General features: G+C 39.6%; 1 protein-coding gene across 1 annotated transcript in view; it reads left to right on the plus strand.

The window, feature by feature from the left end:
* Positions 1–13883, plus strand: part of LOC137013778 (ADP-ribosyl cyclase/cyclic ADP-ribose hydrolase 1) — a 220447-nt gene that overhangs the window by 9739 nt on the left and 196825 nt on the right. The window contains exons 2-3 of the mRNA XM_067377706.1: positions 9546–9666; positions 9890–10016. Coding sequence (XP_067233807.1) covers positions 9546–9666; positions 9890–10016 — 248 coding nt within the window. The remainder of the gene's footprint in view (positions 1–9545; positions 9667–9889; positions 10017–13883) is intronic.

Genomic DNA, 13883 nt, shown 5'->3' on the forward strand with positions numbered 1-13883 from the left:
CAGGCCTCAGGGACAATTCCAACTCCGGACGTCCCCACTGCAAGATCAGGTACCTGCAAAGCACTGGATAAAGGCAAACACACAGTTTGAGAATGCTTAGCATTGGACAAGGCCAGGACTGTGTCTACATCACCAGAAGTGGGTTTGCCCAACTGCTCACGATCATAATAAGGTTTAATCATATTGACATGGCAAAGTCTGCTACGACGGGCACGGTCAGGAGTAGCTACAACGTAATCCCTGTCACTGACACGCTTTTCTATGACATAAGGGCCACTATATCTTGCCTGAACACTAGAACCAGGGATAGGTAGAAACACTAAAACTTTATCCCCAGGTTTAAACTGTCTAGCCTTGGCCTTCTTGTCATACCAGCCTTTCATTTTGGATTGAGCAACAGACAAATTCTGTTTAGCCAACTCACAAGCTCTATGTAGCTTATACCGAAACGAGCTGACATAATCAGATTTTCTGGTTTGGACTCATTCAACCAATTCTCCTGAAGCAGTTTTAAGGGACCACGCACATTATGAGCAAACACCAAATCGGTCGGGCTAAAACCAGTAGACTCCTGTACGACTTCCCGAGTTGCAAACAGCAAAAGATGTACACCATCATCCCACTCCTTCTCAAATTCAAGGCAATAGGCCCGAAGCGTCGCCTTGAGAGTTTGATGAAACCTCTCCAATGCGCCTTGACTTGCTGGATGGTAAGCACTTGAAAAGCAGTGGGTGATGTTCAGCTGATCGGCCACCTGTGCAAACACACAAGACATAAAGTTAGTCCCTTGGTCGGTTTGAATTACCTTAGGGAGCCCAAACAATGAAAAGAATTTAACGAGTGCTTTTACAACAGCGGGCGCAGTGATTTTACGCATAGGTATAGCTTCAGGAAAGCGCGTTGAAGCACACATAATGGTCAACAAAAACTGGTTGCCAGATTTAGTACGAGGCAATGGACCCACACAGTCTACAATAATGTGATCAAATGGTGCGTCTACAGCCGGAATTGGATACAAAGGGTATGGCGGGATGGATGGATTCGACTTTCCAGCAATTTGACATGTGTGACATGTTTTACAATGTAATTTCACATCACGTTTTAACCCTGGCCAAAAAAACTGCCACAATATGCGGTTATAAGTTTTATTAACACCTAAATGACCAGCTAAAGGACCGTTATGTGCCAAGCTAAGTATTTCACCTCGAAACCTGTTTGGCACAACAATCTGTGTAACAACGCTCCAGTCATCCTGTGTAGAAGCATAAGGTGGTGTCCACTTACGCAAGAGGACATCATTTTTTAGAATATAGCCAGAAGCCATGTTCACCAGCTCATCCTCAGAAACGACTAATTCAAATAAAGAGGTGAGTGATGGATCACGCTTCTGCTCAGAAATTAGATGCTCCCGAGACATGTGTCCGCCACCAAAGCTCTCCAGCGGCTTTTGTGCCTCTAACTGAACATTAGGTGAACTATGCACGCCACCTTCTTATGACATTGTGGGATCAAAGGCAGCACTTGAAGAATATGTGATAGGGTTACTGTCAGGGGACAACTTCGACTCTATGTCGGGATCTATCATAAAGCTACCCTCTAAACCATCGCACTCTAAAACACTAGCTTTAGCCATTGCCCGTGTAACAGCACAGACGGGAAACACTGTAGGATATTTCTTTTGCAATTCATCAGGACCTTCAGAGACAAGGGGCACAGCAGTAACTTCAGGATTCACTAGAATTTTACCCCGAGCTAAGTCATTTCCTAAAAGGAAATCTACTCCTTTAATGGGAAAAGCAGTGCATGCAGCCACTGCAACTGGACCAGACACCAGATCCGAGTCAAGCTGAACAGAGTGCACGGGTAAATTAACAAACTTCATTCCAAAGCCCTGCACCAGCTCACTACAATTTAAGGAGGTTGCATTTGAGAGAGGCAACACACTTTGAAGAATAATCGATCTAGAAGCAGCAGTATTACGTAAAATTGTTACTGGGACTTTTGTGCAGCTATCAGGAAGTGAGACCGTGCCCTTCATAATGAAAGGAGAATAAATGTCCAAGTCCACGATTTCAGATTCAGAAAAATGCGGGCCTGAAGGCGTTTTGACCAATGCAACCGTTTTAGGTTTCTTTTTATTTAACAAAAAACAGTTGTTGATCAGATGGCCACGCTTTTTACAATAAGCACACACAGGCCTCGCCTTAGCTGCACTGTCTTTAGAATTAGCATGCTCACTAGAGTAGGTGTGCGTAACAGAACCACGCTGTGACACAGGAACGGAAGGCTTTTCAAAGCTCTCCCTGTGGGTCAAAACATATTCATCAGCTAATATTGCAGCAGCAGACACATTAGTGACTTTTTGTTCATTCAAGTATGTTGCAATTTTGTCTGGTAGACAGTTTTTAAATTCTTCCATAAGAATTAGATCGCGTAATTGATCAAAGTTCTTTACGTCTTGTGCAGAACACCAACGATCAAACAGTGCTATTTTCTCACGACCAAACTCAACATAACTTTGGCCTTCGGCTTTCTTATAGCGACGAAATTTCTGCCTATAAGCCTCAGGAACCAACTCATAAGACCTAAGAACTGCAGACTTCACCTGATCATAATTTAAACTTACCTCAGGTGAGAGAGAAACATATGCCTCCTGGGCTTTACCCGTAAACACACATTGCAGAAGGAGAGGCCAAATTTCCCTAGGCCATTTTAAGGTCGTTGCTACCCGCTCAAATAGCACAAAATATTTATCAACATCCCTCTCAGAAAAAGGCGGGATTAAACGAATGCACTTATTAATATCAAAATCTGCCTCCGTCATAAAATCACTACTCATCTGTCTAGTTCTAAGACGAACTGATTCACGCCGTCCTGTCTCTTCAATTTCAAATTTACGCAGCTCAAAATCATGTTGCAGTTCTTTTTCTTTGAGCTCCAAACGCCGCATTTCAACCTGTAGCTCTAATTTACGCACCTCTGAATCTGGATGCGCGATAACATAAGAAGGAGCGGAGCTAACAGCAGGGAGAAGATTTTTCTCAGCTAGAGCCATATGTAATTGATACTTAATATTTTGTTTTTTATCTTGTTTCGAGATAGGCACTTTAAAGTGAGCAGCAATAGAGAACAGATTATTTTTAGTGCATTGTTCAAATTTTTCAAGACTCGGGTGAGCCACAAAGTCCTCTAAACTAAATTCCATAATAAGACCAAAAAAACACGCAGTCAAAAACAGAAAAAAAGATTTAACAGAGGACATAGACCGCGTCAAGCCTCAGCCAGCCAACAGCAAAATTAAAATTGCACACGCCAAAATTTATAACAAAACAAGGAAATGCACTGTGAAGTAAAGTGGTGACTAAAGCACAACACTGCTTAAACCTACAACAAACCAATGCGCCCCCACTAGCTGTACCTGCCTAACAAATTCTCACCTGTCTAACTCAACCCTTACTCTTCACGCAGGTTCTGCGGCGGGATCTTATGCACTGAAAACCAGTAGGTTTGTGAGGCAATCTACAATAGACAACCACCCAAGCTCCTACGGACGTGCACCCGAGATAACCGCTTTCGCAGTTAACACTAACCGCTTCCCCACGACACTATTAAAACAAAAAAAATAGATGAAGCTCAAAGAGCAACACCTTCTCAGCCTTTCGGAGGAGCAAAAGGCCACTTTTTACAAAACAACGCTGTGCAAGAGACAAAACACTTTACTCACCTGCATTTCCTGTAAAAACGATGCAAAGGACGCCAAAAAAAAACATTCCCAAAAGCACAAAATAGCCGTGTCCAAACACGCACACGCTTTCGCTTACACGCCACAAAGTTACACGGGGAATTCCAGATGGCACCATATTGGGAAACCCCTTTTTGCTACCACGTCACTACCGTTCTGCTCATTCACAAAAAAATAAAGCGCGAACAGTGAACAAAGAAAGTGGCGAGAAATAACACCAAGAATCCTATTTAACGCAATAAAACGTTTTACAAAGAATAAATAGAACTTTTTGGTACTATAGCGCAAAGCGCGGCAGTTAAATCAATGCAAGAAAGACTAAATTATCCACCATATAATTCCATTTTAACTTATTTAATCCCGGACGAGCCCCCAATTATGTTACGGTCCCCAGTTTAAATGCCTAGGAGTAAAGGGGGACACGTAACATAACAGATGGACAACGGCTAGAGTTTTCCAAATAAATGATTTTATTTTAACACAAATTACTCACAAAAGTAACCAAAACCAAGAGACGGGGAGCCCAGCAACAAAAGGGAGGAAATGAACTCAACTAATTAAGTCAAGCTGGGCCTCCCCGCTCCAACAAAAAGTACAAACTAAGTGAAAATAATATAAAGACGAAACGATATGGCTCCGAAGAAAGCTGTGGCTGGCCGAGACCCGAAAGTCCGCCTCCTGTCACTTTATAGCCTCGCTTCCCCCAACTCAGCCAATAGAAAACTAGGAAAAGAAAACAATATAACAAGGTTAATTAATCATTGAGGACTCTGGGCCGGGCATTTGCGAAACACGCATAACACCCACACTATCCCCTCCCAAGTGTAGGTGTGTCAGTTTCCCTGAACCTGAGGGTGGCTCCCAGACTCTACACTTTTCCTAGGGCAATCCCCGCGCTGGTGACCAACTTCTAAGCAGATCAGACATCTTCTCTCTGACATGCAGCGTGACCATGTGGAATGGGTTCTCTCACCGCAAACATGACATCTGGATGGACGTGACCAAGAGGGCAATTGCGATCTACTAGGAGCAGCCTGTGTATTAGTACGGTCAAGCACCCTTTCCAGCATGCTGAGCACTCGCTCTAACGTACCCGTGTCAGTCAAGGCTGTATGTGGAGGCAGTGTGGTGATCTCAGGCTTAGTGGTCTGGGTACTGGGGATGCACACTGCTGCGTTCACTGCAGTATTGTCCACAGTAGTAGTCTCTGTGTGACTGACGGTGGCAGTAGCTACTTGGAATGAATGGCCAGGGACAGAGTAAGAGTGTAGTTTCTTTGTTCTCAGCTCCCTTTGATGCTCATCGATCGCTTCTTGAAAGATCAGCATCAGAGCAGTTCCTAATAAACATCATTGTGATTTCTTGTGAAATGTTTTTCATTCCGCCACCCTGTTTCTGCAGGTGATTATCAGCGATTTCGGCTGCATTATTGAGACGGACCCAATAGTCGACAGGGCATTCTTTGTCATGTGGCAGAGTGGAGTAGAAGTCTGCCAGCGGGAGACAAGACTCTGGGCTTTCACTGAAATAACGTAAGAGCATTTTGTAAATGGTCTCGGGAGCAACAACCAAGTCCGGTGAGGGGTTACTTTTCAGCCCTACTTTAACAATGTTTTTAGCTCTGCCCAGAAGATGATTCAAGATTTCATTGGCGTGCTCTGCTTTTGGGAGGTCGCACTTCTGTAAGTATATCTCCATTAACTCTATCCACTCATGAACAGTATGTTTATCTGTACCATCACCACGGAAAATAGGAGGCTCCCTTTTATCAGATCGGACAATCAGATTCAACCTGGATAAGTCGAGAGTAGTGCTAGCCAGCTCGCTTTTGACTGTTTTGGGGGTAGTCTGATGCCCCAGAACAGAAGGACTACGATCAGCTAAGAGCCGGTCCAAAATACTATCACCAATTTGGCTACCAAGCTCCTCAAGTAGCTCTGTTATCTGCAAGCGAGAATCATCATTTATCGGGGTAGGTGTGAATGATGAAGCACCAGAGTTTGCTTTTTCCCCCATTTGTGAAAGGCTAAATTTGACATCGCCAATTTTATCATTTTCTTTAAGTCTCACAACAGCATCTGGACTGCTGAAACCTCTACCCCTCCCCAAGACTGGTGTAGACATGTTGTACATTTTACTTTCTGTAATCAGCTGTACATAAAATAAATTGATTCAAATAAATTGTCTTAATGATTCAATGTCCGATCCAAAAGTCAATGTCTTAATGATTCAGAGTATGATTCAAAAGTCAGTATCCTAATAATTCCGTGTATGAATGTATGAATCGAAATTCAATGTCTCAGTGATTTGAAAAAAAACCTGAATGTTACTGAAATGAGGAAACTTCATCAATTGATGCCGGAAGACAGGACTCCACCCCCGACTTGACAACTGGCAACAACTGCAACAACTGCAACGACCGTTAGATCCAGGATAGTCACGGCAACAGCTCCACGTGAACAGACAACACCCGGTGATCGGCTACGGCTGATCAGTTGTATCCAAGATGGTCACGGCACCAGTTTTATGTAGCAGATCTCATTCTGTACATAAGGAAGTTACTCTGGAAACAACAGGCCAGCTCCGAAACAGTATTTATTGATCTGGAAAAACATGGGACACTTGATCAGTGAAACATCAGTTGCGCTAAATTCTTCCATTAACACAACTATGACTGGAAGAAGGGAGAGAGAAAAAAATGCGTCCTGCCTCGTCAGCGTCCACTCGCACTCTGAGGCTGATGTTACAACAATGTTTAACATTGAGTAATGCATTTAAACCCATAAAATAAAGAATTCAAAATAAAATGACATAATATATCACTGTCAATTGTTGTCTCAATTTGTATTATTTACAATGAATGATGCATAAAATTAATGTAAACATTCTCCCAAAGCGTCACACACATTCACAATGACACTATAGAAGTGAAATCAGTGCATTACACAAATGCAAAGCAATTAAATGCATTATAGAAAAAGGGGATAGAAAAATAGTATTTATAATATATTCAAATTTAGTCCATAACATTATAAACCAAATTACACAAATTTTATAATTTTATAAAATGAGTTAACATACCTGGAAAAACATGGGACACTTGATCAGTGAAACATCAGTTGCGTTAAATTCTTCCATTAACACTGTGCACAAACCAAGAGTTAATTAGCTCCATGTGCGTCAGGCATAAAACATAAAACTCGCAAAAATTGATCAATGCACAAAAATACATTTGTAAAACAAACTCAGAACACATTTAGTTTTAATATTTCATGAACTTTGACCAAATAAATAACTTTAAACATACCAACTATGACTGGAAGAAGGGAGAGAGAAAAAAATGCGTCCTGCCTCGTCAGCGTCCACTCGCGCTCTGAGGCTGACGCAACTCCCAATAGGAATAGTGCGCAACACAGACAAGCGTCCCATACGAACAAACATTACAATGCATTGTTCCCACTCACAACAATACATGACCAGTGCAGTAATCCAACACTCAGTGAAATTAATTGACTTAAAATAATTAGAAAAATAGTTTTGGGAAGTTCACTGCATAAAAATAAAATATGATCAAATAAAATAAAATAATCTTTTCTCAACAGGCTACACTAGGATGATAATATAACGGTAACTAACGTTACAGTATGCAGCAAGTATTTATTCTATAGCTATGTAATGCTTAATAAGGTTTGCTAGTACATTATTTCAGCAACATGACAAGCCAGTGAATTAGTAGGTTTCAATAGTTGCTTTGCACAGTGCGTGACATTTTATCTGTATGTTATGCGGCTAGAGTTTTGACACTGAGTCAATGGGCTCCGACGAGGAATCCACACCACAGCGACTTCAAGGAGTCAACGGGCGGGAAGAAGAGGAAGCATCAGACAGGGGACGGGCAGGCCTGTTTTGAAATTATCTTAGTTGTGTAGTTCTTAAAAAAATGAAACAAATCAAGCAGGGATACTTACTTGTCAAGCAGAAATGTGGCTGACTCTGCATCGGTTTTTAATCCTTTTTAGGACACGTAGCTCCCTCCACCTCGGAAAAGCGCTCCGATATTTACCGTCGTTTTATTTCGGGCTCTATCTAATTCTTTATTTTTGGCTTTTTTATCATCGTCATCTGTCTTTTTCTGTGTAAATCGCGGGGGGGACAGGGGGGTCAGGACCCCCCTATCTGAGTGCTGCCTCCCCCCAAAAAAATATAATTAATTAACCACGCTAAGTATTGTACATAAATTATATAAACTTATAAATAATTATGTAAGTAGTGAAGCAATACAAACGAAAACGGGCGTTTTAAGTTTGAGAGGGGTGAGATCAGCGCGCATGCGAGCTTGATTGACACTGCTAAGACACTCCTCCTGGCTCTGATTGGTTGTTTCTTACCGGGAGAGGTGTATTTCTGCAAATGGCAATAGGACCACTGGGAGGAGCCAGAGGAGCTTGATTTTTTCACAGATTATCTGTCTCATATTCTACTGTCAGGACATAATGACAGGTTTAACAAATATGTAAAAAATACATTTTTACAAAGGTTACCTACTGCAGCTTTAATAGTTACTGCTTACTTGAGTCAGCACTGGCTGACTCAGATGGCTGCTCTCGAATCTCTCTCGCAGTACTTTGAAATCATACGTCACAGTCACATGCCTTCAGCGCCAGCTCAAGGCATATATTATATATTATTATTTACATTTATACATTTATTTGTTTTATTTTCCCTTTCATTTCCTATATCTCTTTATCTAATTAACATTCTGTATTTTATGTTACTTAAAGTTTGTATTCTGTAAATACTGTAAATGCCTGATCATGCCAGTAAAGGTTTGACTTTATGACTGTATTTCTGTAGCCTATTTCTGACTACAGTAGCTTAAATGAGCGTCTGTTTTCACTTGTAGCCCCTCATGCTTGTGACAGCATTTGAATGAAGTTCAAAAAATGTTACTTACTATTAATAGTTAATATATTGCTATGGTTGGTTGTTTAACTCGTGGCCATGAGAAATAGATGTTATTAATATAGATAAATAATCATTCCTTAATTCCACCCTTATTTTTCATTCTTAATTAAAAATAAATATTATTATAGTCTTATCCATTTCTGATAATTCCAGGCTGCTATGGTCACGCAGGTTGTTTACACTTTTAAAGGAGATGAGAAATAGATGTCATTCCCTCAACATAATGAAGTTGTGGCCATGAGAAAAATATATCGTTCCCTCACCATATGATCTCGAGGCCATGACATAAGGATGTCGTTACCTCGACAAAATTATCTCATGGCCACGACATATTATCACGTTCCTACGAGTTTATAAGTTGTGGCCACGACAAAACTAAATAAACCGATCATGTCCCCTCCCGGTCACCATATAAAATAAATATCTTATAAAATATCTAATAAATAACTAAAGCTCTGCTTTAAAATTGTGTAGAGTAGACAATTCTAATAAAAAACAGGAAGGCTGTTCCAAAGTTTCAGAGCAGAAACGACAAAAGCACAATCACATATTAATTTCAGCTTAGCCTGATTAACATTTAGCAGTCTCTGGTTAGATGAACTTAGACCCTTACTGGATTGAAATATGTCAGAAAGGTATCCAGGAGGATTCAAGGATTTAAAGACCAATAGCAACATTTTAAACTCAATTAGCGAACTGGAAGCCAGTGCAAAGAAATTAAAACCGGAGTAATGTGCTCTTGTTTCTGCACACCAGTTGGTATCTGTGATTAGATGCATGACTATGATTTAATGCATGACATCTTATCCCTTGCTTCATATGTTTATGATATCTTTAGAATTTGCCATGCTGTTTTTTCTTACGGACGTAACAGCAAAGTTTGGGACCACCCCAAATCTTAAACAGATCGTCATCGGACGGTGTTATGAATATGTAACCTTGGTTAATCCCAACCCCAGGTAAGATGTATAAGCATTTTGCACACGAAAATTGCTTATGTAAAATAGGAAAATGGATTAATATATTGTTTTATATAGTCTATTTCATATGATTTAATATATATTTGTAACAGCCTATTTGCAGAGACAAAGTTCACCTCTGGCATCACAAATGTTCATTAGCTAATATTGCAAGTCCTTAAAAATGTAATTCTGAGAAATGTTGTAAATTTCTCTCTAACAGGTATAATTGTGAGGAGATATGGCAGGAGTTTGAAAAAGCTGTGGTTAGAAGATCACCCTGTGACGTGAGAGTTAAAGATTACCAAAAAATGTTCCGGGCCATCATTCAGATTTTACCATGTGGCAAGGTGATTTCATTCAAGTGTTTTCACAAAAGAAACTAAACAACAGTATAGAAAGTTAATTTAAAACATTTATTCATTCTTTAGATTGAGCTTTAAAAACTAAGAATAAAACTGAGCCCAGAAGTTGGCTCAAGCATGGAGTGTGATTGGCCTTTGTATTTTAAGTCAAAAATTAAGCAAAACAACAACAAAAACCTACCCCGTAAGGAAACAGACACGGTACAGTAAATGTTGCACAAAGCCAGTTTCAGTGGCTATTAAGTGAGTTTTTTATGAGATGATTAATGTCACTCCACAAACCTTTCCACCTCTGAATAACAAATAGAAGGATTTTAGTAGGCCTTTTATTAAGGGTGCTCTGATCAGGATTTTTGGGGGCGATCACAGATCAATGGAAGCAGTATTGGCCGATACCGATCACTGAATACTGATCATCGAAATAAATAGTAATACATGATTAATAGAAGGCTTTCAGTAAACCCATGGGGGTTACTTATAGCTATTCTTAAAGGTGCTAAAGAGGATGTTTTGTTTTATACATTTTTGCAATATTTCTTGAAACTGTCTTTACTAACTGATAAAAGACTATTTATTAGGTGCATTGAAAAACATTAGCCAATCGTTTTTACGCGATCATCACGTAAACGATTGGCCCTCTGGCTTGTCAATCACTGCCAATACATTCCTTGTGAAAGACATGCGCAGATTGGCCCTCTGGCTTGTCAATCACTGCCAATACATTCCTTGTGAAAGACATGCGCAGATTGGCCCTCTGGCTTGTCAATCACTGCCACGACGTTCCTTGTGCGAGATGTGCGTGGCTGCGCGCCCTAGTAACTTTCCACACTCTACAGGTGCCGCATGCAATGTTTTTGTCAGGAGACAGGAGTAACAACTGCAGATTATGAGTTACCTGCGGTGAGTCTGACATAATGAATCCACTAACACGACACAGCAATTGCCGGTGGTAAACACTCGTGTTCCAATACCCGTGCACGAGTTTTGGGAGGCGTTCCCTCGAAATGTGCTGTGAAGGAGGGGGGTTGTTCTTAAGCATGCGCTCATTTCAAAAACTCACTAACACTCTTTGGTTTCTCAGTTGACGAAAAGATCCTCTTTAGCACCTTTAATGTGGCAAGCAGATATATACTAAATAGCGACTACGCCACCCCAGCCTTAATCATTCAGGGAAATATCAACTAAGGGCACACAAGTTCAATTTCCCTCCCACAATCACCAGACAATTATGGAGGACCAAACCTGCAGAAATTAAAAATGAATAAATAAATGAATAAATAAATATATAGATGAATAAATAGATAAATAGGTAAATAAATGTGATAATAGGAAAATAAATTAATGAATAAATGACAATAAAATAAATATAATTCATTTTCATTTGAATTTTTCCCCCTTAATTTATTATTTTCTGCGTTTATACATTTTTTAAACTTTTTTTAATTTATTTTTATATTTATATATTATTTTTACATTTATTTTTAGATTTATTTATGTATGTATGCATTCATTTATTTTTAGATTTATTTATTCCCACATGTATTTATTTTTTAGATTTATTTATTTATTGATTCATTTATTTTTACTTTTCCGTGTGTAACATGGAAATGAGGAAGGCGGTCCTTCTGTAGCATCAGTGCATCATTGGTTAAGAGCTCACGCACAGAATCCTCAGGCCAGCTAAACGATAGAGATCGGAGTTTGCAACGAAAATGGCGGCAGCCGTAGAGTTGTAAGTTATTTTCACCTACTGTTATTCGCGTTATGCAGAAATATGTAAACTATTTTCCAGAAATAAAAACACAAAGCTGAAGCTACTTATGTGATCCCCCACAGCATCATCGTCATCGAGTCTGGAACCGTCGACGTCAGACGCTAGGGTGATGACGCCTAGAGTCAGACACTCAGTGGACGATTGGTTAGATTATTAATAGCTATAACTTTAGCAAAATGACAAATAACGTTAATGCAGTAAATGTTTTAAATTGGGAGCACGGAGAAAACTTTATACGACGATCAGATGGTCTCATATCGACATTGTTAACGTGGGTAGACGATATGAAGAAGTGGCCAGAGGTAACCATGGGACTGTCAGGAGTTGATGGAGCAGCATGTAAAGGGTGTAGGTGAAGAAGACTGGAATTATTTTAAATCAGCTTTGTAAAACGAGATAACTTTGTTTTAGAAAATGTATAATTTAATACAAGTTGTATAAAATCAGTTGTAAGAGCGTTTGTTGTTATCAGGAAGCTAGAGAACTTTTACTGACCTTCATGTAATATTTCACCATTTAATTTTCATATTTTCAAGATGGATTATTTGCAAACTTGACATGACTTATTCCATTTAAATCAGTAGACTTCATTCCTTCCAGTTTTAAGGGGAATCTACAGAGCTTACATTATATGGTTTTATAAGAAATTACTGACAGCTAACATCTGGCCACATTGTAAAGATTAAAACAAAACTTCACAAAAGATAACATTATCATATTGTAAAGGTTTATAGAAATAACTTTACAGATAAGTAACATAGTAAAGGTTTATAAAAAATAACTACATACACTATTTACACTGATTAGTTAAATCAAAACTACAGCACAGACAGAAGTGGAACGCACCTACAAATCAACACTTATTCCTCCTCTACATCAGAAATTATGTTGCATAGGTTACACAGGACAAATTCTCTAAATGATCAATTTTAGGGGTGAGTTTAATTGGAACTGTTTTAAGAAAGGATTTTGAAGTTTTTCAGTCATATGACCACTTGGCGATGGTGATTTCTTTGGAGAGTCTCTCTTGGTGAATGCTGCAATGACGAGTTTCACCTTCCTTTCATAGTGGAAATCGGTAATGGTGAAGCCTCTGTCTGCATTTACTTCAGCGCCTGGACAAAGGTATTCCAGGAACTCTGAATTTGCAGTTATGAATTTATCACAACACCAGGATTTGAAACACCAAAGATGGTTGTTTCTCAGCAGAGTAGTGTACAATGGTGCTGGCTCAACGCATTGCATACTCATATCAGATGTAGGTGGCTTCAGGTTGAGATGCGATTTTGATGTGTAGTTGTGGTCAGAGACAGATGGATCCTCCTATTGTGTTTCTGCATCACAGTTCAGGGCATGTGGATGTGATCATCTTCACTGTTGTCTACATCACTGACGCTCATCGATGCATCTGTGGAAATAGTATAACCAAACACATTTTTACATTAGTAATAATACATCATGAGAATGAATATACAATGCCACTCATACTTGAACAGAACAGTGTGAGAGAGAGATGCATTAAAAACGAGACAGTATATACACAATCTCTAACTCTAGTGTTGATACGTACATCAATATCAATATGAGAGATGTTGCTAGATTGCCTGCTATCATCTGCAATCTCTGTAATTTACAGGAATAATGTAAGCTAGTGTAAGACTATTGTACCATAGTACTACAGTAAATGTACTATCGTAAATATGAAATATACAGGTGACAATGGTAATAGTGCAAGATTCATTGTGTTTTGTGAATATTACTGATCTCAAATTCATAGAACGGACTTCACAAATCTATCGTTAGGTTAACAAGCACATGGCTAGCTAAGTTAGCTTACCTGAATCTGACAAACTGTTCAGCATCTGGCGTGACTTCTTTACGGGAACATCGTAGCCGAGACATTTCTCGGGTAAGGGTGTTCGTCAGTCAGCTTCCCGTCCATGAAATGTAGGCACTTCAAGTTTAGCGCCTTCAGCCATTGCCCCAGGTGCTCCTCCTCGTCTTAAGGCGGTGGGTGTTGAATTGTAAAGTGCAGCGCAACACTCCGACCGCTTAATATAATCTACCGTTACAGTTAT

This window comes from Chanodichthys erythropterus, chromosome 23, assembly GCF_024489055.1.
Source record: "Chanodichthys erythropterus isolate Z2021 chromosome 23, ASM2448905v1, whole genome shotgun sequence".
NCBI lineage: Eukaryota > Metazoa > Chordata > Actinopteri > Cypriniformes > Xenocyprididae > Chanodichthys > Chanodichthys erythropterus.